The sequence below is a fragment of the Oncorhynchus kisutch genome, linkage group LG2 (genome assembly GCF_002021735.2).
Source record: "Oncorhynchus kisutch isolate 150728-3 linkage group LG2, Okis_V2, whole genome shotgun sequence".
Classification (NCBI taxonomy): Eukaryota; Metazoa; Chordata; class Actinopteri; order Salmoniformes; family Salmonidae; genus Oncorhynchus; species Oncorhynchus kisutch.
The window spans coordinates 8299246-8325354 of NC_034175.2; the positions used below are offsets into that span (position 1 = coordinate 8299246).

Below are 26109 nucleotides of genomic sequence, written 5' to 3' on the forward strand. Positions count from 1 at the left end.
CAAAGCCCTGACCTCAATCCTACAGAAAATTTGTGGGCAGAACTGAAAAAATCTGTGCGAGCAAGGAGGCCTACAAACCTGACTCAGTTACACCAGCTCTGTCTGGAGGAATGGGCCAAAATTCACCCAATTTATTGTGGGAAGCTTGTGGAAAGCTACCCAAAACGTCTGACCCAGGTTAAGCAATTTAAAGGCAAAGCTACCAAATACTAATTGAGTGTATGCAAACTTCTGACCCACTGGGAATGTGAAAGAAATAAAAGCTGAAATAAATCTTTTTTTTCTACTATTATTCTGACATTTCACATTCTTAAAATAAAGCGGTGATCCTAAAGTGACATAAAACAGGGACTGAGTTTGAATGTATTTTGCTAAGGTGTATGTGAACTTCCTACTTCAATTGTGTTTCCATCAACACCTGGGGATTTGTTGTTCTTTAGATGTATGATAGACTCAAAATCTCTTCAATTCGGATAGGTTCATCACACTGCTCAGATTCTGTATCACTGATAGAGTAAACATTATTCAGTGAGTCAAAAAACGTATCTGTGGATTCCTGAGAGTACGTAGAGCTATACAATTTCTTGTAAAAATTGCTACAGTATTTAGTGATTCATATTTGGTAATCTGTAATAACACCATCAATGTTTAATTTATGGATAGTGTTATTTGTAGAGTGAAATTTCTCAAGTCTAAAGAAATTCTGTTCTCCCTCCTCAAGCCATTTTTTCATAGATCTAATAAAGGCTCCTTCTGCTTTCAATCTATATATATGATTCAGTTAATTTAATCTATATACAGTATATGATCATGTTGATTTAATCTATATGTATTATCCAGTTGATTTAATCTCTATATATTATCCAGTTGATTTAATCTATATATATTATCCATTTAATTTAATCTATATATATATTATACATTTTATTTAATCTATATATATTATCCAGTTTGTTTTGTAACTCAATCAGTTCCATCTTCTCCTCCCCCGAGAGGCCGACTGGGGAAGTTATCTTAATGATCACCTTTTCCTCCTCAGCTCTTCTGGTTTTAGCAAGATTACTACCATATTTTCTAAGGTATTTGGACACCTCAAATTTAAAGAGCTCGCAGTATTTGCAATAAGATTTTTCTTCACAAGCCCTTTCCCAAAAGTGTAAGAGCTTGGCTTTCGACCTTCGTCTCTCCCGAGCCCGTAAGGGAGTTGTAGCGATGAGAAAAGATAGTAGCAACTAAACAATTGGATACCACGAAATTGGGGTGAAAAAGGGGTAAAAAAACAGCAAAAAACAAAAACAAAAAATATTATTATTATTTATTTATATTACCCCTTTTTCTCCCCAATTTCGTGGTATCCAATTGTTTAGTTGCTACTATCTTTTCTCATCGCTACAACTCCCGTACGGGCTCGGGAGAGACGAAGGTAGCTACTATTGGGGAGAAAAAGGGGTAAAAAAAAGAAGAAATTAAATAAATACAAATAAATAATAATATTATACCAAGGTAGAGGTAGAGGTTAATACCAAGGTAGAGGTAGAGGTTAGTACCAAGGTTAGTATCAGGGGTAAATGTTTATTTATTTGAATTTTTACCCCTTTTTCTCCCCAATTTCGTGGTATCCATGGGTGGTGCCCTTAACCACTGCGCCACCCGGGAGGCCACCAGTGGTAAATATTTTGATATCAATGTAAATGGCCCTATGGTCTGTGAGGGGAGTAGTACAAATATTTGTAGTAACACACTATCAATACATTTGGATATAAGCCATAAATATATTCTGGACTGTCTGGAACCTGTTTTGTTACTCCAAGTGAGCGATCTGTCGGCCGGAAACCTCTCTCTCCATATATCAGTGAGATCAAATTTTTCCATAAAAAGTATTAAACTCAATTTCTGATTGGTTGGCCTACCTGGGGGCCATCTATCAGTTGAATTATCTATAGTAATGTTAAAGTCCCGTCCTATCAATAATAACGAATTCAGAAATGTAGATAACCATTGAAGTATATGTTTCTCTATAGATTCAAGCAACTCATCATTCTCATGTTTTGTGTTGTACCCATAGAAGTTTACAGTAATGAGTGTAATGTCATTGTAACTGATCACAAGACAAATAAAGTGACCAAAGGGGTCACATTCCGAGTGTAGAATATTACCACCAAAGGTATTTTTCATTGTAGTGACCCCAGTGGAGCGTTCAGATCCATGGGAAAGCCAAATATCGTTGCCCCACTGTGACCTCCCAAAGTTGGCATCAGCAGAAATTGAGTGAGTCTTCAAAATAGCAAAAATCTGTTCAAAATTGTTTAGCAAATAAAAATAAGGCCTTGCGCTTGCATGGATACCTCATCACCGTGCACCTCCCAAATGTTGTAAGAATGCGTGGGGCTCCGTGAAGCATTTATGTGAAAATGTAATTTAATCAGAAGCCACTGACAGATTTCTGGATTGGGCTGCGCTCAAGAGTATCATGCCTTGGCAAATTGTGCTGTTAAGACACTGATGCCCTTTGCAACCACGTACCTATGTGAAAGTGGATTCTCGGCCCTCACTAGCATGAAAACTAAATACAGGCACAGCCTGTGTGGAAAATGATTTAAGACTGAGACTCTCTCCAATACAACCCAACATTGCAGAGTTATGTGCATCATTTCAAGCACACCCTTCTCATTAAGCTGTTGTGAGTTATTCACAATTCTCGATGTACAAGTAAGGTTTTACATGTAAGATGGTTAAATAAAGAGCAAAATTATTGATTGTTATTATATTATTATTTGTGCCCTGGTCCTTTTAGAGCTCCTTGTCACTTCCCATGAGCCGGGTTGTGACAAAAACTCACAATCCTTCTTATGTTTAAGAAATGTATCGTATAGTGTGTGTGTGGCAGGCTTACAATGATGGCAAAAAACAACATTTGAGAGTGTATTGACCCTGGTGCTAGAGGGGGTACGCAGCTGGAGGTTGAATGTTTGAAGGTGTATGGGACTATAAAAAGTTTGGGAACCACTGCTGTAGAGCAATGGTCACCAACCGATTGTCATCGACTGGTCGATCACCAAACATTTCTGCACAAAAACAACGATAAAGCCTTGTGTTAACATCCAAGCTCCGGGAAGTGCACCTAGAACTTTGCATAACTGGCAGGTCCAGAGAGCAAATCAAGTGCACCTATAGACCTACCGCTGGCCAATCAGATAGCTCAGATCGCCATGTCTAAAAAGAAGCCTTGAATGCACAGCAAAGTTGATGCGGTGAGATTTCAAAACATTTAAAACCATGACTGGAGACTCAATGAGAACAGCAAAGAGCTGCTGTTTTTATAAGTTAATGTTTAAGTTGTGCACTGTCAACACTTTGATAAGCCAGAAAACGTGCATTCTCCCTACTTCCACTCACGCTACAACCAGCACTGCAGCAGCATTGAATGAGTATAGCAAAGTGTTTCCATAAACTTGCATTGTTATTATTAGCGGCTTTTAATATCGAGGAATATTTCACTTTCTCTGGTCATAGTAGTAACATGATTTGGTGCATGAGGCAGAAATAATGCAGTGTGACTTGAGTTATCCATCAGCAGGAAGACTGTGTCCTGTTTTCTCAGCAGATTGAGGGAGATCGGAGGGACGGTGAGTATGGTGAGGCACTGCTCTCTCCCGCCTCTCAGCCTGCATCGGATCAGTCCAGTAAAATATAAAACAAATTATTATGCTCACTCAGCTGTGCCTCAAGTAGTACAACACATTATATATTGCCAGTGTGATCAACTTTGAAAAATAATTTCAAAATGGTCTGAGAAGAACATTGGCAGGGCAATTCAAACACAGCCAATATGCAATGACAATGTATTGGGCCTATAGCCTACTGCACAAACCTCAAATCTGAGTGGTATATCTCTGCTTGCTTTTGGACTCAGAAAGCGATATTGACTCAGAAAAGGTTGGTGACCACTGATGTAGTTGGAGCGGAATTCCACAAAGCCTGGTTTCTGCTCAACTCCATTGGAGTTCATCAGACACTTCCTTCACCATGGAGTTGAGTTTAATCAGCTATGATTTAGTGAGCTTATAAAGCATGACAACATACTTTGTGATACATTCATGTTTGATTGCTATAGCAATAATCATATTGTAAAAAATAAAATAAATGAAAACTTAGTATCTGTTCAGCCATAAATCAACCAGAAATCAAACATTACTTATCAGACAGGTTCCTCAAAACCAAGAATAGACTGGAGAAATGCACATAAGCCAGTAGATGTCGCCCTTTGCGCCACACAGAGCAGAAATCGTCCCTTATTATGCACACAAATGCAGGGTTGGAGCCTAAAATGGCTTAAATACTTGACATACAGTCATTACAATCTGAATCTAGACTATAGTGAGAAGATAATTGTAACATTCATCTATGGAATGTACACATACAAAGAGAGGACTCAAAATGTATTTAATTTATCACACAAGTTACAATTCTATGATCACAAAAACAGAAATTTCATCGAGACAAAATAATAAAAAATCCTACACAAAGCTTTTTCAAAAAATATGCAGCTGAATAGGTTATCAGACTGACAGAAGAGTGAGTGATATGGTTGTATCGAATAATAATTCCTGGTACATACTAGATTACACGGTAAAATAGCAACTAATACAGTAGGCTAGATATACAGTACCAATCAAACATTCACACATCCACTCATTTTTATTTATTACAATGTATAATAATAGTGAAGAAATCAAAACTATGAAATAACACATGGAATCATGTAGTAAAAAAGTGTAAAACAAAATAAAAATATATTTTGTATGAGATTCTTCAAAGTAGCCACCCTTTGCACGCTCTTGGCATTCTCTCAACCAGCTTCATGAGGTAGTCGCCTGGAATGCATTTCAATTAACAGGTGTGCCTTGTTAAAAGTTCATTTGTGGAATTTCTTTCCTTCTTAATGAATATGTGCAAATCAGTTGTGTTGTGACAAGTTAAGGGAGGTATACAGAATATAGCCCTATTTGATAAAAGACCAAGTTCATATTATAGCAAGAACAACTCAAATAGCAAAGAGAAAGTACAGCCCATCATAATTTTTAGACATGAAGTCAGTCAATACGGAGTGCAGTCGCAAAAACCATCAAGCTCTATGATGAAACTGGCCCTCATGAGGAACGCCACAGAAAAGGAAGACCCAGAGTTACCTCTACTGCAGAAGATAAATTCATTAGTTAGCAGCCTCAGAAATTGCAGCCCAAATAAATGCTTCATAGAGTTCAAGTAACAGACATATCTCAAAATCAACTGTTCAGAGACTGTGTGAATCAGGCCTTCATGGTCAAATAGCTACTACTAAAGGACACAAATAAGAAGAAGAGATTTGCTTGGGCCAAGAAACACTAGCAATGGAATTAGACCGGTGGAAATCGGTTCTGTGGTCTGATGTGTCCCAATTTTAGATTTTTGGTTCCAACAGCCACGCCCATTTAATTTGTGCTTAGTGGGACTATGATTTGTTTTTCAACAGGACAATGACCCAACATACCAACAGGCTGTGAAAGGGCAATTTGACCAAGAAGGAGAGTGATGGAGTACTACATCAGATGACCAGGCCTCCACAAATCACCTGACCTCAACCCAATTGAGATGATTTGGGATGAGCTAGACCACAGAGTGAAGGAAAAGCAGCCAACAAGTGTTCAGCATATGTGGGAACTCCTTCAAGACTGTTGGAAAAGCACTCCAAGTGAAGCTGATTGAGAGAATAACAAGAGTGTGCAAATCTGTCATCAAGGCAAAGGGTGGCTATTTTGAACAATCTCAAATATATTTTGATTGGTTTAACACTTTTTTGGTTACTACATGATTCCATATGTGTCATTTCATAGTTTTGATGTTGTCACTATTATTCTACAATATAGAAAATAGTAACAATAAAGAAACATTGGAATGAGTAGATGTCAAAACTTTTGACTGGTAATAAATATATATTACACACACATATGAAATCATTTCTCATCTCTGCAAATTAGTCATGTTCAGACAATGTCTTCCCATTACTGACAAATGAAAAACCCAAGTTTACTTCAAAAGAAAGCTAGATTTCATAATGAAAAACATTATAGAAATAGACATGATTGAATCAAATTGAAGAGGGAAAGAAAGCAAGTTGTTTTGAGATTATATTTCAAGAAACCCGGCAACCCTAAATCTAATCACAGTTTATCAAATTACAATTTTCTATATGGTCGGTGTAAATACAACAATTAAGACCTCTCGGACTGAAAATGGGTGTGAAAAACTAACGCCAATCTGCCTCGTCTTCTATCAATATTATGTATAGATAAGCACAGTTGAAGAAATGAAATTCTGGAAATCAGTCTACAAAAAATGGCAATACATCTCTTTCTTACCAAAAAGGCACAAAAACATTTGGATTAGTTAGAAACAAATCTAAATGTAAAGACAAAGTAGCAAAAGAAAAAAAAAACTGTCTTCCTCAAGGCCTTCAACTCAAACTAAATTCACCCATTCAACCCACACTTCAAAACATGGCAGAAAAAAAGAGGACAAAAATAAGTCATACTGGGGATCAACAATTTTTTGGATCATTTGGAATTTTCTTCAGTGTTCTTCAATTCAAGGGCTCAGCAGTGACTCAACTCTGATGTAGTGGAAACACATTGAACAGTGCCCAACTCACCAATCATTTCACAGCTAATCTCACCATGTACTGGGCCGTCATTGTACTGGCAGCTCCCCACTGGCGTGTTTCATATAGTGCAGGTGCAACGCTGACTCTTGATCAAACCCTTCACCACATTCAAAACACTCCCATTCCTTATGTATTTTCTGTTGCTCCGCCACATGTGCTTCCAATGCAGTCTCTTCTTTCCCCTCTTGCTCCTCCTCCTCCACTCCCGATCCAGAGGAATCAGAGTCGTCAGAGGAATCAGATCCAGAAGAGTCTGATGAATCTGATTTAGACGAATCCTCAGCACCAGAATCTTCAGAACGAGACTCGGACTCTTCTGATCCAGATTCCTCCTCACCCACCTTAATATCTTCCTCTTCTTCCTCCTGCTCCTCTTGAAGCATATCTATCACCTCCGCCTCCTCTGTGCTACCCATCCCTGTGAACACCAGCCTCTTCATCTCTGTCACCCTTCTCCTCCCAGCAAACAGGTGGTTCCTGGGTCCCAGTGGGGTCTTGCTGGCCCCGACGTAGACCCCTACGTGCTTCTTACGATGCGTGATGAGGTTGCCCAGCTGGGAGAAGTTCTTCTTGCAGAGCGGGCATTTGTAGGGCTTGGCGCCGGTGTGAGTATTGTAGTGGTAGCGGAGCTCAGCGGGAACACGGAAAGACTTTTCACAGAGGTCACACTTGTGGCGCCTCAGGTTGTGGCCCTGCAGGTGTTTGTCCAGAGAGAGCTCATCCCTAAAGCCCTTAGCACAGGCCAGGCACCAGAAAGGCTTCTGCTTGTGCAGGTCCATGTGGATCAAATAAGTCTGCAGGGAATTGAAGTTTTTTACACACTGATCACACTTCAGAGTGGAGGGTTCCATCGGCATGGGAGGCCTGTGCACTTTCAAGTGAGTCACCAGAAGGGACGGGCGAGCAAAGACCTTCCCACAGTCCGGGCACTTGTTCTCTGTGGGTTGTTTTTTAACTTCTTTTTCATGCATCTTCTGGTGATTTCTAAACGACTCGAGGTAGGAGTAGACCTTCCCACAGATGGAGCATGCATAGACCTTGTGGGAGCTGCTGAAGACTGGCTTCTCCTCCTCAGACAGCATGGCAACGCGCGGACGAACTGTGACGATCTCTGATGGTCCGACCTGCCAGGAACTGTCGAAGAACTCTTCATCGTCTTCTTCATCACCTTCCACGTCTACATCACTGTTCTCTTCGTAATCACCGTCATCATTATTTTTCTGCTTTTTCTCAGGTGCTGCCGACTCCACATTGCCATTGCTCCCGTTCGTCTCCAGGGCTCTCTTAATGCCCTGCCTTCGTTCCTCCTCCTCTGCTATCGCCTCCTCCAGAACATGCTTGCGCAGGTGAGTCTTGAAGGCCTCCCAGCGAGTGAACTGCTGTCCACAGTCCTGACACCTCATACTGGCTAGTTTCACTGTGGAGGAGAGAAAGGGAGCATAAATTAGGACAATATAGTACCATGACATGCCTGTAATTTTGTTAAGCTTTCAACAATTTATTTGAACTTGTTTCAATCCTTTTGTGAAGATATACTACCTCAGATTGAATTGCTAAACTATCAATAGCATCACCTCGGAATTTGGGATGAAGGGGCATATTTTTCACAACCAAGATGTTTACAACTGACACATTATATAGTGTTTTAAAATGTGCAAATTTCCTGGTTGCTAAAATTCTAATAGTTTGAGCTTAATAGCTTAATTTCAGTTTGTGGCAAAATAAGCAATGTATAGTGTAGAGAATCATTGTAACATATAAACCACTGTGAAATACCTTTTCAATAACCAAAAATATTGTATTTTCAGCTGTTTGAAGCTGGTACACAAAACCGAAAGTAAAAGACGGATAAACAAAGCTAAGAACGGGAAGCATAGAAAAAGCACACAGAACAGATCTACCGCCTCTTAGACTTTATTTCAATGAGAATGACAGATCTTTAACTCAGATTTCTATGTGATTTTGGTCAGGTCTCAATAAGTTACATATTGCAACTTTAAGTGCACCAGAAAACTCAAACTTACAGTTATGTAGTTCTCTCCACTGCTAGGATCAATACGCTCAATCACACTCCTTGTCACCTCAAAATGTTCTATATTTAGGCTCATTAATAACTGACATGATTGGATACATACTTAATTAGAATACACTGCAAGACTGATCACATAATACAAACACACCACTTACACCCCCAACATATAGAGTGAGCTACAAAAAGTATTGGGAGTGTTACACGTTGTTTTTGCTCTCCACTCCAGCACTTCGGATTTTAAATGATACATATAAAATAAAGTAGTGCATGTCGACACCTTTTCAAAATGAGTGGATTTGGCCATTTCAGCCCGTTGCGGACAGGTGTATACAATTGAGCACACAGCCATGCAATATCCATAGAGAGGACAAACATTGGCAAAAGAAAGGCCTTACAGGAGTTCAGTGACTTTCAACGTGGCACCGTCATAGGATGCCACCTTTCCAACAAGTCAGTTCGTCAAATCCCTGTCCTGGTCAACTAAGTGCTGTTATTGTGAAGTGGAAACACTTAGGAGCAACAACGGCTCAGCCGCGAAGTGGTAGGCCACACAAAAATCACAGAACGGGACCGCCGAGTGCTGAAGCGCATAAAAATCATCTGTCTTCTGTTGAAAAACTCACTACCGAGTTCCAAACTGCCTCTAAAAGCAACGTCAGTACAACTGTTCGCTGGGAGCTTCATGAAATGGGTTTCCATGGCCGAGTAGCCGCACACAAGCCTATGATCACCATATGCAATGCCAAGCGTCAGCTGGAGTGGTGTAAAGCTCACCTCCATTGGACTCAGTGGAAATGAGTTCTCTATTGTGAAGAATCACGCTTCACCATCTGGCAGTCCGACAGACGAATCTGGGCTTGGTGGATGCCAGAAGATTGCTACGTGCCCCAATGCATAGTGCCAACTGTCAAGTTTGGTGGAGGAGGAATAATGGTCTGAGGCTGTTTTTCATGGTTTAGGCTTGGCGACTTAGTTACAATGAAGAGAAATCTTAACGCTACAGCACACAATGACATTCTAGAGAATTCTGTGTTTCCAACTTTGTGGCAACAGTTTGGGGAAGGCCCTTTCCTGTTTCAGCATGACAATTCCCCTGTGCACAAAGCAAGGTCCATACAGAAATGTTTGTCAAGATCAGTGTGGAAGAACTTGACTTGCCTGCACAGAGCCTTGACCTTAACCCCATCTTACACCTTTGGAATGAATTGTAACGCTGACTGCGAGCCAGGCCTAATCACCCAACATCAGTGCCCGACCTCACTAATGCTCGTGGCTGAATCCCCGCAGCAATGTTCCAACATCTAGTGGAAAGCCTTCCCAGAAGAGTAGAGGCTGTTATGGCAGCAAAGAGGGGGGGGGGGGGTCAACCCCATATTAATACCCATGGTTTTGGAATGAGATGTTCGACTAGCATTTCACTACACCGGAAATAACATCTGCTAAATCTATGTGTATGTGACCAATAAAATTGGATTTGATGTAGTGTACAATGCCTGAGGTTAAAGTGCAGACCGCTTTAATTTGAGGGTATTTTCATCCATATCAGGTGAACCGTTTAGAAATGACAGCACTTTTGTACACGGTACCCTAAATAATGAAATATAAGAAATAACACATATGAAATCATGTAGTAACCAAATCAAAATGTTATCCATTTTGCCTTGATGACAGCTTTGCACACTTGGCATTCCCTCAACCAGCTTCATAAGGTAGTCTCCTGGAATGCATTTCAATTAACATGTGGGCCTTGTTAAACATTCATTTGTGGAATTTCTTTCCTTTTTAATGCGTTTAAGACAATCAGTTGTGTTGTGACAAGGAAGAAGCGGTATACAGAAGATAACCCTATTTAGTAAAAGACCAAGTCCATATTATGGCAAGAACAGCTCAAATAAGCAAAGAGAAACAACAGTCCATAATTGCTTTGTCAGTCAAGGCAGAACATTTCAAGAAATTTGAAAGTTTCTTAAAGTGCAGTTGCAAAAACCATCAAGTGCTATGATGAAACTGGTTCTCATGAGGACCACCACAGGAAAGGAAGACCTGCTTGGACCAAGAAACACGAGAAATAGACATTAGACTGGTGGAAACCTGTCCTTTGGTCTGATGAGTCCAAATATGAGATTTTTGGTTCCAACCGCCGTGTATTTATGAGATGCAGAGTTAGTGAACGGATGATTTCTGCATGTGTAGTTCCCACCATGAAGCATGGAGGTGGTGGTGTGATGGTGCTTTGCTGGTGAGACAGTCAGTGATTTATTTAGAATTCAAGGCACACTTAACCAGCATGGCTACCACAGCATTCTGCAGCCATCCCATCTGGTTTGTGCTTAGTGGGACGGTCATTTGTTTTTCAACAGACCAATGACCCAACACACCTCCAGGCTGTGAAATGGCTATTTTACAAAGGAGAGTGATGGAGTGCTACATCAGATGACCCGGTCTCCACGATCACCAGACCTCAACCCAATTGAGATGGTTTGGGATGAGTTGGACCGCAGAGTGAAGGAAAAGCAGCCAACAAGTGTTCAGCATATGTGGGAACTCCTTCAAGACTGCAAAGAGAATGCGAAGAGTGTGCAAAGCTGTCAAGACAAAGGGTAGCTACTTTGAAGAGTCTCAACTATAAAATATTTGGATTTGTTTAACACGTTTTTACTTAGTACATGATTCAATTGAAGGTTTTATCTTCACTGTTATTCTACAATGTAGACATTTTTTTTTTTAAGAAAAACCCTTGAATGAGTAGGTGTCCAAACTTTTGACTAGTACTTTAAGTGTATTAAAAAGTGAAACACTTTCATGCAATGACTACATCAAGCTTGCGACTCTACACATTTGTTGGATGCATTTGCTGTTTGTTTTGGTTGTGTTTCAGATAATTCTGTGCCCAATAGAAAGTCAAATGGTAAATAATGTATCATGTCATTTTGGACTCACTTTTACTGTAAAAAAAAAAAATTCTAAACACTTATACATTAATGTGGATTCTATCATGATCACAGATAATCCTGAATGAAATGTGTATAAAGATGGGTGAGAAAGTTGGATGCACAAATATCATGCTCCCCCCAAAATTCTAACCTCCCCTGACACTGTAATGGTGAGAGGTTAGCATGTCTTGTGGGGTATTTCATTTTTTATTTAAACTTTAAAGTCAGTTAAGAACAAATACGGCCTACCCCTGCCAAACCCAGACGATGCTGGGCTAATTGCGCGCCGCCCTTAGGGACTCCCAATCACAGCCGTGTGATATGCGAGACTAACTTTCGCACTCATTATTCATAATCAATTCAGGAAAACCGAAGAACGGGAAGCATAGAAATAGCACACACAAAACATATCTACCGCTTTATAGATGTGCTTTCAATGACAATTCTATAACACACACTTATGGGAATTGTCAGGTCGCCCAAAAAGTTAGTGCATTCCAAAAGTATTCAGAACCCTTCCCCTTTTCCACATTTTGTTACATTACAGCCTTATTCTAAAATATATTTAATCAAAGTATATATACACACACACAACCCCATAATGACAAAGCATAGACAGGTTTTTAGAAGTATATGCAAATTGATTAAAAATAAACTGAAATACCTTTACATAAGTATTCAGTGTCTTTGCTATGAGACTTGAAATTGAGCTCTGGTGCATTCTGTTTCCATTGATAATCCTTGAGTCCACCTGTGGTAAATTCAATTGATTGGACATAATTTGGAAAGGCACACACACCTGTCTATGTAAGGTTCCACAGTTGACAGTGCATGTCAGAACAGAAAACAGGAAGAGATCAAACAGGAATGTTTCGTAGAGCGCGGAGACAGGATTGTGTTGAGGCACAGATCTGGGGAAGGGTACAAAAAGATTCTGCAGTATTGAAGGTCCCCAGTAACACATTTCTTAAATGGAAGAAGTTATGAACCACCAAGACTCTTCCAAGAGCTGACCGCCTGGCCAAACTGAGCAATCAGGGGAGAAAGGCCTTGGTCAGGGAGGTGACCAAGAACCCGATGGTCACTCGGGCTCCAGAGTTCCTCTGTGGAGATGGAAGAACCTTCCAGAAGGTCAACCATCTCTGCAGCCCTTCACCAATCAGGCCTTTATGGTAGAGTGGCTAGATGGAAGCCACGCCTCAGTAAAATGGTACATGACAACCTACTTGGAGTTTGCCAAAAGGCACTTAAAGGACTCTCAGACCATGAGAAACAAGATTCTCTGGTCTGATGAAACCAAGATTGAACTCCATGGCCTGAATGCAAAGCTACATGTCTGGAGGAAACCTGGCACCATCCCTACGGTGAAGCATGGTGGTGGCCCAGTCTGAGCGCACAGGACCTCAGACTGGGTCAAAGGTTCACCTTCCAACAGGACAGCGACCCTAAGTACACAGCCAAGACAACGCAGGAGTGGCTTCGGAACAAGTCTTTGAATGTCCTTGAGTGGCCCAGCCAGAGCCCGATCAAACATCTCTGGAGAGACCTGAAAATAGCTGTGCAGCAATGCTCCCCATCTAACCTGACAGAGCTCGAGAGGATCTGCAGAGAAAAATGGGAGAAACTCACTAAATACAGGTGTGCCAAGCTTGTAGTGTCATACCCAAGAAGCCTTGAGGCTATAATCGCTGTCAAAGGTGCTTCAACAAAGTACTGAGTAAAAAGTCTGAATACTTATGTAAACGTGATCGTTTTTAAATATTTTTTTAATACATTGGCTAAACTTTCTAAAAACCTGTTTTCGCCTTGTCATTGTGGGGTATTGTGTAGATTAATGAGGGGGAAAACTATTTAATCCATTTTAGAATAACTAAATAATAAATTACTAATGTAACAAAATGTGGAAAAAGTAAAGGGGTCTGAATACTTTCTGAATGCACTGTACATATTGCAGCTTTAAGTTTGAAAGCATTTTATAATCTATATTGTAGTGATGTTTCTCAACCATTTCCGACAAACGGTAAAACATGACGCGTCATGATTGGAAGCCCACTAGAGTCAAGTTTAAAGGTCCGTTAAAACCAGTAACTCAGACCACACAATGAAAAACACAGGAAACTTAACTACAGTTTTAACCATTTACTAAAACTCTTCATGTCTGCATTAATAAGACACCAGTAGTAGTTTAAAGGTACAGGGAAAAGGTGACATTGAAATGAGAGATCATAAAGGTCATGACTTCAAAAGATTAGCAATAGTCTAAAAACTTGGAAGGTTTCATTTAATCCAACAAGGAAAATAACAACTCCTTGAACAAATGCTAAACCAGTTTGTTAAATCAAACTCATTACGATAGATAAACAACACAGGAAAGTAACACAATGAACTGTTAGTATTTGGGAACTTTGGTAGTGAAATCCAGGAAAACATTCAATTTTCTAATTATTAAATGATACAATGTTAGTTTGGTAACATTTTGTAAAAGAAAACAGCCAGATATAGGTACTAATAATACTATAAACATCCATCTTATATAGACAGGTTAATGCCAGAACTGGATTAATTTCTCAAAAGAAAGTCAAGTGCATGTTACTGAAAGTGGGTGACTCAGGTTCTCCCCTTGCATACTAAGTCAAGCAAAACAAACTTAAATTAGTGCCCACCTTGACAGACTAATCACTGTACTTTACAGGATGTAATCATTTCTAGGGCATAGAGAAACAGAACCATTTTCTAAATGAAACCGCAGTTAGTGAACTTTCTCTATAACTACACATTTCTACACCAAGAGGACACATTTCAAATCAGTGGAACTGATAAAAGGAGTTTTTCTATGTACAGGTCCAGTGTGAAATAAAGCCTGAGAAAGATAAAATGACGGTGTCAAGAGCTAAAAGAAGCACTTAGTGGATATATTTGCAATAATGTTAACAGCATTCTATAGATATAATTAGAATAGTAAAATGTAGCAAGTCTCTTGGACACTTAGTCCTTGAAAATACCCTGGAGAAAAAAAATGTCCACCTTGGAAATTGAACTGAAGTATAAGGAGGTACATAAGTGCATGAAAGTCAAATTCCACTTCTAATATCTCCTGACTTGTATTAGTTCCATCGTTAATCTAATATGCTCCACGAGCATGTTCAATGTAGTGCTGGTGCAACTCCAACTCTCGACTGAAACGCATTCCACATTCAATGCAAGTAAGGCCATCGGTGTCTCTTGAGGAGACAGCAGTGTAGGGATCTCTCTGCACTTTGTCATCACCCATACATTCCTGGTGATGGTCAATGAGGTCCCGAATCTCACTGAAGGTCCGGGGACAAAGGGAGCAACGGTAGGAGCCATCGCTGTCGTGTTGAGCCTCGTGTTTATGCAGAGCACCTGGAGATAGAAACGCTTTTCCACAGTGCTGACACTTGTGGCTATTCTGTGGCCGGGAAGGAGGTGTAGGTAGTGGCTTGAGGGATGACTTCGCCTTCAAATCAGGCAGAGAGACATTGAGTTTAGCGGGCCCTGTGCTTACAGAAGCACGGAGTCTGTAACGAAGCTCTGTTGGTAGTCGTCGGCGGACCTCGTCGTGCCAGGCCAGGTGCTGTTGCAACTGAGTCTCAGTCCAATATCCACGGCAACACAGGGCGCAAGAGTGAGGTCGGCTCTTTGCCAAGTCCTTGTGGGTTCCTAGTTGCTCTTCAGTTGGGAAAGCTTTGCCACACTTGTCACACTTGAAGAGGTATTTGATTGTCTGCTCATAGAGGAGGGTTGGTGGTGAGGGTTCCTCTTCCACTACTTCTGCCATTCCTGGATTAACTTCCTGTTTGAGCACTCCACAGATCTTCTTGTGATTATAGAGTGCCCCAGAAGAACTGTATCTCTTCCCACAGTCAACGCAAGGGATGGATTTGAAACCTGGTCGACCTTTCTTCCTCCTCCTGCCAACAGCATTCTTATTCTTTGTAACAAAGTGTTCAGTTTTGAGAACAATGCCTTTGTTTTCTGTAACTAAGTCCTTACTCTCATTAATCAGTTCATTTCCCTTGGTAGCCAATGTGTTAATGGCAACAGAGTCCCCGCTCTCAGCCAAAGTGCCCTTGCTCTTAACCTTCTTGCCCTGGGAGTGGGCCTGCCATTTGTGGGCACGCAAGCCTCGAACCTTCAAGAAGCTCATATCACAATGAGGACACTGGTGAAGATTTAATTTAAGCTTTGGCTTCTTTAATGGAATGACTTCAGACTTGCTGTGTGACGTGGCAGGCTGCTCCGGGACCTCTTCAATGGACATGGTCATGGACTGGTCCCCCTGAAGATCTGCAGACTCAATGGGTTTGTTATGCTCACTTTCATAGTGAGCTGCTAAAAGTGAGCCCTTGACGAAAGTTGTGTTACATTCTGGACATGCAAATTCAGCGTGTGAGGGTTTGTGGTTGCCTTCCATGCTGGTGTCAGCTGCAGGCTCTGGTTCGGCTTTGGTCTGACATGGCGGGTAATACAACTGGTGCCGGCGGAGAACACACAGGTAAAAGAAGCCCTTACCACACTTGTTGCACTGAAAAGGTCCCTCGTCCACTGACTTGTGCCCAACAGAACTTATATTGTCATCTTTTATCAGTGAACCAGCAAACTTCTTATCTGTGTGCCATCGTCTGTGAGTGCCAAGGGCTGCATTGGAGATAAAACGTCTTCCGCATTCTGGACAACAGAATTGGCCTTTAGTTGTTTGCTCTACCTTTTTGGGTTGCTTGGGTTCTTCAGGGATTGCGGCCACTTGAAATTTCAGCTTCGGTTTGACTTTAGACTTGTGACCCAGAACATGAATCCTTTTATGGAAATTCAGTGCTCCTACAACGGCAAAGCTTCTCTCACACTCTTTACATTTGTATTTCAGATCAGTTGTGTTGATTGTGGCAGCTTTCTTCAAGGTTTGGGACTCACTTGTCTCCTTTTGTTCACCACGTTCCTTCTCAGTAACAGATTTAGTCATTTTCTCAGTGCCCGAGTTGTTTGACAGAGTTGTTTCCACAAGGTCTTTGACAATGCACTTTGTCACCTTCTCTATCCCTCCTTTCGCTTTGACATCCAAGCCTGCAACTGCACTTGGCTTACCACATTCTTTTCGATGATACTGCAATGACAGTAAATTGTTGAAAAGAGAAGGGCAGGAGGGACATTTGAGCTTCTTCACTTTAGGAACTGTGTCATGTTGGACAACATCCTCCTTGTAGCTTTTACTGACAGTATTTTTCTTGCCACACTGTTTTTGGTGAGTGTGCAATGAAGATTTGTTGCTGAAATGGGAAAGGCATGTTGAACACTTCAGCCCCTCTAGCTCAAGAGCAGATTTAGGCGATGAGGCAGAGTAGTCGGTCTCATAACCATGGCTCTTCATGTGGAATTTAAGTGCCTTGGCTCGTGAAAACAGTTTTCCACAATCAGGGCAGCTGTATGTGTTCTTCTTCACTTGTTCTACCTGATGTTGAAAAGACTTGATAGGAGGCGGGAGGATTTGAGCATTATGTACAACCTGGTGCCTGAGGAGGCTTGAGAACATGCGAAAAGACTTGCTACAAAGCTCACATCTATGATTCCCATTCTCGTGCTTCCTCATATGAGATTTCATAATGCCTTGGTGACGAAATGTCTTTCTGCATACAGGGCAAGCAACTTTACCACGAACATGTGGAGGGCCATTGACAGAATGTGAAGACACTGTTGGCTCATGCTTCTCCTTCAAATGTGCACACTGAGCTTGATTCTGCTTGTGGTGAGCGTAAGCACCCAATGACCAGAAGCCCTTCCCACATCGCTCGCAATAAACCGTTGGGCCTAATAAAGTCTTCTTTGGATTAAACACTTCAGTTTTAGTGTCTGATACTTCATCTGGGGTGGGGGTTGGAGCGTGGCAGCTTTTGCGGTGGTTGTACAAACCACTGGCATTAGAGTAAGTCTTCTCACAATCTGGACATGGATGAGCTTTGCTTTTTGGATGCTGTTGCTGATGAGAGTGTAGTGCAGACATGCGTGAGAAACACTTTCCACACACCTCACATTTGAAGCTATTCTTCTGTAGTCCGGCAAGCTGGTACAATACACTCTTGTGGGGTTTTCGGCCATCGTGTTTTCGCATGTGATTGTGGTACGTTTTGCGATGTGTAGTGTCAAACCCACAAAAGTCGCACTTGAAAATATCCTTTTCAGGATTCCATCGTTTTTTGCCATCTACTCTGTGCCACAGTTTGTGAGAGCGCAAAGATGCAGCACTGGTAAACCAGCGGTAACACTCAGGACAGTTAAATCTTTTAGGTGGGTCTAGTCCCTGAACCTTCTCCGTTTGAGTTCCTTCGCCGACAAATGGCGGAAAGTCAATTTGTACAATTTTCAGATCAATCTCTGGTTTAGACTTAAGTGTACTAGAAATGTACTCCGTTGGACACAACACAGCATCCATCTCCTCTTTTCCCTCCTGGTCTGATTCACACAGTAATTCAAGATCAGGGTTGAGTTCTTGTTGTGACTCTTCTTCATCCCTTACAGAGCCATCTGAAGCACTTATACTGATCACCTCTACATTGACATCATCAGTTCCATCAGCCTCTGCATCCCCATCAGTTTCATAGAAACAGGGGTCTCTCTCGGTCACAGGGGTCTGAAGGGTGTCCTGTGGGAAGACAATGGCCCCTAAAGCAAATGTTTCAGTTTCTGTCTTGTTATCCAGTAATAGCTTATGTTGAGGTAGTGGGGATGTTTGTGTCTGGAATTCTTTCTCAGTCCGTCCAAAAACATCGTTATGGCAAAGCCGATGGGACTGGAGAGCCGAGGCCCTGGAAAATCGGAGCCCACACTCCTGACACTCAAACGCTTTCTTCTGGAGCTGGCAAACCTGATGAAGGAAAGATTTTGCTGGAGTCTCTTGAGTATGAGCCAAACGCTGGTGCTTGTAGTAGAATGTGAGCGTTGTGAAGACCTTGTCACACTCCTCACATGGAAACCTTTTGCCACTACTACCACCTCGTTTCATATGATAACGTTGATGGCAGAGCATGCCGGCGTAAGTACTGAAGGTCTTCTCACACTCACTGCAGTCAAATTTGTTGGGTTTTCTCTTAAGCTTTTCAGGAGAACATTTGTCATTGTGGCTAAATCGTTGGTGTGTTTTCAGGCCAGACTGGGCGCGAAATGTTTTGCCACATGAACACCCAAACAGATTTTCCTGCGCCTCATCTACCTGTTCAGAAGCTTTGTTGCTGTCCTCTGTTGCAATGGCAGGCTCCTCTGCGGGTGGTTGCTTCTCTGCATCCCTTTTGCGGGACTTTGGGATTAGTTTGACCTCATGACAACGGCGGTGAGCATCAAGAGCTGATGAACGGGAGTAACAGCGACCACAAGTTTGACACTCAAAGGACTTCTTTTTCAGGTGTGCCAGCTCATGGAAAACTGATTTGGAAGCTTGCTTGTGTGAGCGTGTATGACTGATGAAAGAGCCCATCGAAGTATAGGATTTCCCACAGTCTTCACATTCATAGACATACTGCTTAGCCACCCCCAAGCTCTGATCAGGAGTTGACTGGGGCCCAGCTGTTGACTGGGCCACAGGAGTTGATTGCAAAACAGGAGTTGACTGCTTGAGGGCTTCATTACGGTGTTTGACCTGATGTGAGTAAAAACCCCTCGAGTCTGCAAATTTGCGCCCACAAAGAGCGCAACATAGTGTCCGTTGGCCCCCACTCTCTGAAACAAGCAAGCCATCCAAATGGGAGTCAGAGTCCAGGCAGACTATTGGGCCATCATGGGTGTGCTCATGTTGATGCTCCTGGTAAGCCGCCTCCTCCCCAAAGACTTCTTCACAATCCAGACAGCGGAAAAGCCCATCCCCTAAAAATAGAAAGGGGAAAATGGGAGGTCAGGGCGACTCCTGTTGCCAAAGAAAAGAGAAAAGAAAACCAAACAATAACACAAATGAATATTTATGTCAGATAATGAGTAAGTGCCCCCATGTACATTTAGGGCTTGCACAATTAGCGTATAATTGTGTAAGCAACGAATATGGATGAAGACAGTCATGAAAATTAAAATAATCGTCATAACCGTTTAATTATTTTGGTGTAGAAAGAACAGCTGACTGAAGACAGGACAGCTGGGCATTTATGCTGTCCATTTCAATGGTAACATGGACTAGTTACAATGTCATGAAACTTTGTTGCTCCTTGCAGAATAAGCAAGGTGTTGAAGCAATCAAGTCTTGGGTTGCCTAGGCAACGCCCCCTTCCTGCAGCAGCACAGCTCAGGATTGGAGGAGAGGAGAAAATGTTTGTCTTAAAAAAGTTTAAACGATTATAAAGGTGCCATCATCCAAAATTCCATTACTGTCAAAAAGAAACAAGACTTTAGCATATTTTATTACAATGATACATATTTTCATCAAGATACATTTTTTGCAATGGATACAACTTGTTTGGATAGATGTATATTTTGACAGAAATACATTTTACTTGACAATTATGAACATCTTTGCTGAAGTGCATATCACCCTAACAATGGTGAGTCAACTCATTGTGGATAATATGCTTTTGAAATATAATTGTTATAAAAAGACAATGGGTGAAGCAGCCTAATTTAAAAAGGATTTCAAACTAACTTCTGTATTGGGAAAGTTTTATTTAACCTAAATGTTTATCACGGTTTTCAGATCAGTCAAGTTATCCTATTCACTTATGGACTGTGGACAGAGAAACAATTGGGATCGTATGATTTCCCTTGAGGTGAATGGAGCCAAATGTACGTCTACTCTATAGACACCCCATAAAGTTACCTATATCAAACATTTCAACATTTCTCAAATAGGAGAATCTCACCCAAAGATATTGAATAAAATGATCAAAGATTCACCTATTCAGCTCCTGAGAAAATAAACTCAGACCTTCTGTTTTGCTTATATGATAAATAGCCTATGACAGAGACCTTTAAGAGGTATTACTCTAAAACAGTAAACATGTTGTCCCCCATGAATGATGAAGCACTTGGGTGACAATTCAAGCTCAAACAGGACAAGACATATGCTTGTTCACCATTTAGAATTTCAGCTGATTACTATAGTGCCCGCCTTGGGCCAATCATTGTAATTGTGTAGATGTCAGGTCTTTGGCAAGATGCATCATTCACCCAAGTTACCACAACATCGTGTGTGACTAACATACGTACAAAGGGAGACATATCCATAGTCCCCCACCCCCCTCCAATTGAGAGGTGGGTAGATGAAGCTCAATATGGCGACCTGAGTATGAGTGAGTGGGTGTGCCGAAAGGAAAGTAGTGGGCGTGTGGAAAGGAGTGGGTGTGCCGAAAGGAAAGTAGTGGGCGTGTGGAAAGGAGTGGGTGTGCCGAAAGAAAAGTAGTGGGCGTGTGGAAAGGAGTGGGTGTGCCGAAAGAAAAGTAGTGGGCGTATGGAAAGGAGTGGGTGTGTCGAAAACGCTCTGCTATACTGCCCTACCAAGCAAAAAGGCATTAACTGCTCATAGCGTGGAACTGAGAGAAAAGGCTTTTCTTTACCTTGGTTTCACAGTAACTTTATACAGTTACTGCTAACATGACCCCCATTTTCTCCAAAACACAATAGAGGCAGGATACTTGTCCACATGATTAAGCATGTTCTTAACATAGCAAAACTGACATTTGTCAACCAAATGAGAAGTTACTGCCTTTTTGCTTGGTAGGGCAGTAAAGGTTAGAAGTTTTGATTGAGCAGTGTTCCCTTACGTTTCTTACCACGCAACTACTGTACATTGATTGAGCTACCATACCGTGAATACTTCTGTTTTGAAGACAGAGTATTAGTATGAGTCTAATTTCGCTGTTTTACACAAAGTTTCAGTTCTAAAACTGACAATTGTCTATTTTTTATTAAAAAGCACTGATGACAGGTGTACCGTTTCTTCATGCGTTGTATGCGTGTGCTTACTGTGACTGACTGTCACCCTGATACTAGGAAGCTACTTCTCACGCCCTTGCAAGACAGTCGTGCTTATCAAACAGGAGCGAAAGGCACTGTCGCTGCCATTCATGCCCTCCCCATTGAGTATACTGTATGTGTATGCATCATGGTGACATCTAGATGGTTATCAATATTAGTTATTTATTATGGGGGGCACGTTAGCTACCCATGGCGACAGGACCATGATGTCCAGTAGGATGCTTCCTGAGTATCACGGTCAGATATCAGGTCGGCCGCGATGTCCATACAACACAGGTGCACTGGTCTCCGGCTTATCGACTCGTCCAGTAGCCCAATCAGCAACGAAAAACGGTCTTGAGTTGCAACATACAGTATCTTCCCAATTAGCTGATTCACATTCCATACACCGGTCGCCATTTTAGCAACATCTACCCAATATTTAATCGTGGGGGACAATTAGATGGCTCTGGCCTACGGGGAAGTGCCAAAAACATTGAGGAGGTGATCACGCTAGTCCAGGGGCGTAATCATTAGACAAACGTTTCATTTAGCTACTAAAACGAGACTGGTAAAATTGAGTTAGGTACCCGTTTCGTTCGCTTCCACTTAAGGAACGTTTTGCGTAATAAATATGTCCCAGTATTATTTATCACAATATGACAGCCTATTTGATTTCACTTAACATTGAAGAAACCGTAAGATCAAAGAGTAGACGTTTAACTATAACGGTACTAATGTAATTCCGACGATCAACTATTTACCCTTGCTAGCTAGCAATCTAAACAACGTTACTGACTACACGCACAGCTTCCTAGTCACCACTAGTTAAGTTAGCTAATTTTCTAGCTAAAAATGTGAACAACATAAAATGGCTCAAATTGATTTATCTTGAAAATGGCTACCCAACAAAAACATTAGCTAGGATATGATTATGTTAGAATAGTTAGCTGACGCTAATTAGCTAACTAGCAAACTTGGATTTGGGCATGTTGTAGCATTAGTTACCGTTAGCTGTGTTTAGATAATTGTGAAAGGATGGGGTCCCTTACCATCGGTACTGTCATCTTTGGCAGACTTGTTGGCGCTGTTTTCGGTCTTCTTGGTTAAATTTTCACTGACATCTTCCGACTCCTGTTCATCTCCTCCCTCGTCTTTGATCGTTACAGCGGATACATCCTCCATAGCTAACACTCAGCGTGGTGCTTGATTTGCTGTTATTAGGCCACTGCAACTTGGACCTTCGTTCTTAGTGTTTACTGCTTCTATTACTTAAATTCCCGAGTTTTATCAGAGGGGGGTCTCATCTAATGCATGCAAAAATAAAACGCCTTTCACCTAGTGAACAATGACATAGGAGGCCTAGAATGTTGTTCGGAGCGCCTCTTTTACTCTCCTCCTCCGCACTGTTGTTGCAGTGGTTCCGTCCTAGGAAATTACGACAAATGACAACTTCCTTGCCACAGATCTGTCGCGAGAACATCAGCGTACCATGCCGCGTTCAAGACAACTGGGAACTCGGAAGTGGGAAATTTCTAATTTTCGACTTCATTGCGTTCAATAACACAAATGGGAACTCTGAAAAAACGGGCTCCGGGGAAAATCGTTTTGAACGGTCATCCAACTCGATGGCCTCTTTCTATTTTTTTATTACATTTTTTATTAACAAATCAATACATAGAGTACATGAGGGAACACAGGTATATATAGATTATATACCATGGACAATTGAGCTAGGGAGTACAATAATCACATTATACAAAGACCTTAAGGGACATACATACACTTATAATTCTATCAGCTTTTTTGTTAGTAGAGTATTTAATTGTCTTAAAATACAGTTCACCTTCTTTTTGTAGGGTAAGAAAATGTGTTTTTTTTGTTTGTAAATTTACATTTGTGAATATGAAATTTGGCCAAAAGAATAATGAAATTAATTACGTAAAAAATGTTTCAGCTTATTCATCTGGTTGGTAAAGAATCCAAGCAGTACATCTCTCCACAATAGTGTAAGATCTTCATAAAAGTGTTCAATTATAAATCTACTGATGTCTTGCCACAGTTTTCTTACATGAATACAATGCCAAAAAAAGATGCAAAACTGTTTCTGGATGGTCATTACAAAAGGAGCATTTTGAGTTGTCGTTTTCCTTAAACATCTCCATATAGTGGTTGGCAGGATAATATTTATGAATACTTTTAAAGGAAACTTACTTAATTTTGTTAACAAGTAGGTATGTGTGTGGCAACATCCAAACTTTTTCCAACAGATATTATCAATAAATCCATTCCAATAAGGCATGACATAAGGTTCGTATCGCTCTGTTGTTGAATGGACCAAAAGAGAAACAAATATTTCCTACTGATGAGTCAACAGGGTTAATAGAAGGTAGGTTCTGAAGGTCAGTTCTTGACACGTTCCTGAATAACAGAGCAACACCCGAGGGAATGGCGTCTAAAACAATTGCAAAATCTTTAGGTGCTACAGGGACCTTGTAAAGTGATAAGAATTCCTTATAACTGAGTAAAAGACCCTCTGCATTTACCAGTTGGCTCACCAATAGGATATTATTTTGGAACCAATATTCTAAAAACAAAGATGTATTTTTATACAATATATCCCGATTATTCCATATATAATATCTGTGTGGAGAAAAATTGTGTTTATAAATTAAGGACAATGACAAGAAAACCTGCAGATGAAAATCAGAAAGTTTCACTGGAACTTTGTCAATATTATAATTGCAAAACAAAATTAAGTTAAGGCCACCAAAAGTAGAGAAGAGATGATAAGGAATAACATTCCAGATAGAAGTGGGTCTTCTTAGGAATTGTTTAATCCAATTGATCTTAAAAGTATTATTTAAGGTAGTAAAGTCCATTTAGTAAGCCTCTAGACTTTTGATCCTTTGTAATGGTTATTCCTAAATATGTAAGTTCTTCTTTTACTGGAATACCATAATATGAAGGTGCCACACAATCTTTACCAGCTATGAGTTCACATTTATTAATGTTAAGATATAGACCAGACGCTTTGGAAAAGGATTGTATCACATTGATCAATATGGGAATTTTGTTAGCGTCTTTCAGAAAAAGTGAGGTATCGTCAGCCAGCGGGCTTATAATAATTTCTTTACCAGCTATGGAAATACCTTGTACAGGACTATTATTTAAATAATTTGCAAGAAGTTAGGTGATTAATAAAAACAGGTACGGAGAGATAGGACAACCTTGCCTAATTCCAGATAGAAGTCTCTCTTTAACTCAAATCTAGGTGAGGTGCCATATTTCAATTTGATAGAGCTGTTACCATTTGCATAGAGAGTCTTAATAGCCTTACAGAAAAAATCCCCAAAGCCAAGTCTCTGAAGGGAGTGGAAGAGAAACTGATGCTCTACTGTGTCAAATGCTTAAGGAAAATCTAAAAATAATATGAAGCTATCCTCGGTTATTAGGTCTGAGTAGTCAAGTACGTCTAATACTAGTCTGACATTGTTAGAAATACGTCTGTTCCTCATATAGCCAGACTGTGTTTCATCAATGATTGCATCCAGGACGTCTTTAATTATTTTTGCAAGTAGTAAGGCAAATATCTTATAGTCATTATTAAGAAGACAAGTTGGACGCCAGTTATCGATGAGCAGCACTTCTTTTTTAGGTTTAGGTATCAGTGTTATTAACCCCTGACTCATTTTAGGAGGGAGAACATTGTTTTTAATACTCTCTAAAAAGACTTCAAATAGGAAGGGAGCTACTTGTTCAGAAAATTATTTGTAAAATTCTGATGTAATTCCATCAACACCTGGTGATTTATTGTTCTTAGATGTTTGATAGACTCTATAATCTCTTCAACTTTGATGGGTTCATCACACTGTTTAGATTCTATTTCACTGATAGAGTGAACATTATTCAGTGAGTTAAAAAACATATCTGTGGATTCCCGACAGTACGTAGAGCTATACCATTTTCTGTACAAATTGCTACAGTATTTAGAGATTACTTTTTGGTCATCTGTAATAACACCATCAATGTTTAACTTATGGATAGTGTTATTTTTAGAATGAAATTTCTCAAGTCTAAAGAAATATGATGAATTCTGTTCTCCCTCCTCAATCAATTTTTTCCTAGATCTAATAAAGGCTCCTTTTGCTTTTAATCTATACATATTATCCAGTTTATTTTGTAACTCAATCAGTTACATCTTCTCCTCCCCAGAGACTGACTGGGGACCTCTGAGAAAGTGAAGTTATCTTAATGATCACCATTTCCTCCTCAGCTCTTCTGGTCTTAGCAAGATTACTACCATATTTTGTAAGGTATTTGGACACCTCAAATTTAAAGAGCTCCCAGTTCTTGCAATAAGATTTTTCTTCACAAGCCCTTTCCCAAAAGTGTGAGAGCAGATCTTTAACCTTAAATGTAACTATATCATTATTTAATAATGAGCTATTTAGCTTCCAGTAGGATGCTCTACCAGGGTTAGTATCAGGGGTAAATATTTT

The 26109-nt window shown here is 40.6% G+C and overlaps 1 protein-coding gene across 2 annotated transcripts; it reads right to left on the reverse strand.

Moving 5' to 3' along the window:
• Positions 1–4424: 4424 nt before the first annotated feature.
• Positions 4425–23059, reverse strand: LOC109906811 (zinc finger protein 91). 2 transcript variants are annotated; one of them, XM_020504666.2, is made up of 2 exons: positions 22660–23059; positions 4425–8117 (listed from the first exon to the last, which is right to left on the reverse strand). In XM_020504666.2, the coding sequence occupies exons 1-2, from the start codon at positions 22790–22792 to the stop codon at positions 6727–6729; spliced, it is 1524 nt and encodes a 507-aa protein (XP_020360255.1). In that variant the 5' UTR covers positions 22793–23059; the 3' UTR covers positions 4425–6726. The 2 variants fall into 2 exon arrangements, with proteins under 2 accessions (XP_020360255.1, XP_020360248.2); XM_020504659.2 differs by lacking the exon at positions 4425–8117 and adding an exon at positions 13790–19534 and having other exon boundaries at positions 22660–23055.
• Between the last annotated feature and the right edge of the window lie 3050 nt (positions 23060–26109).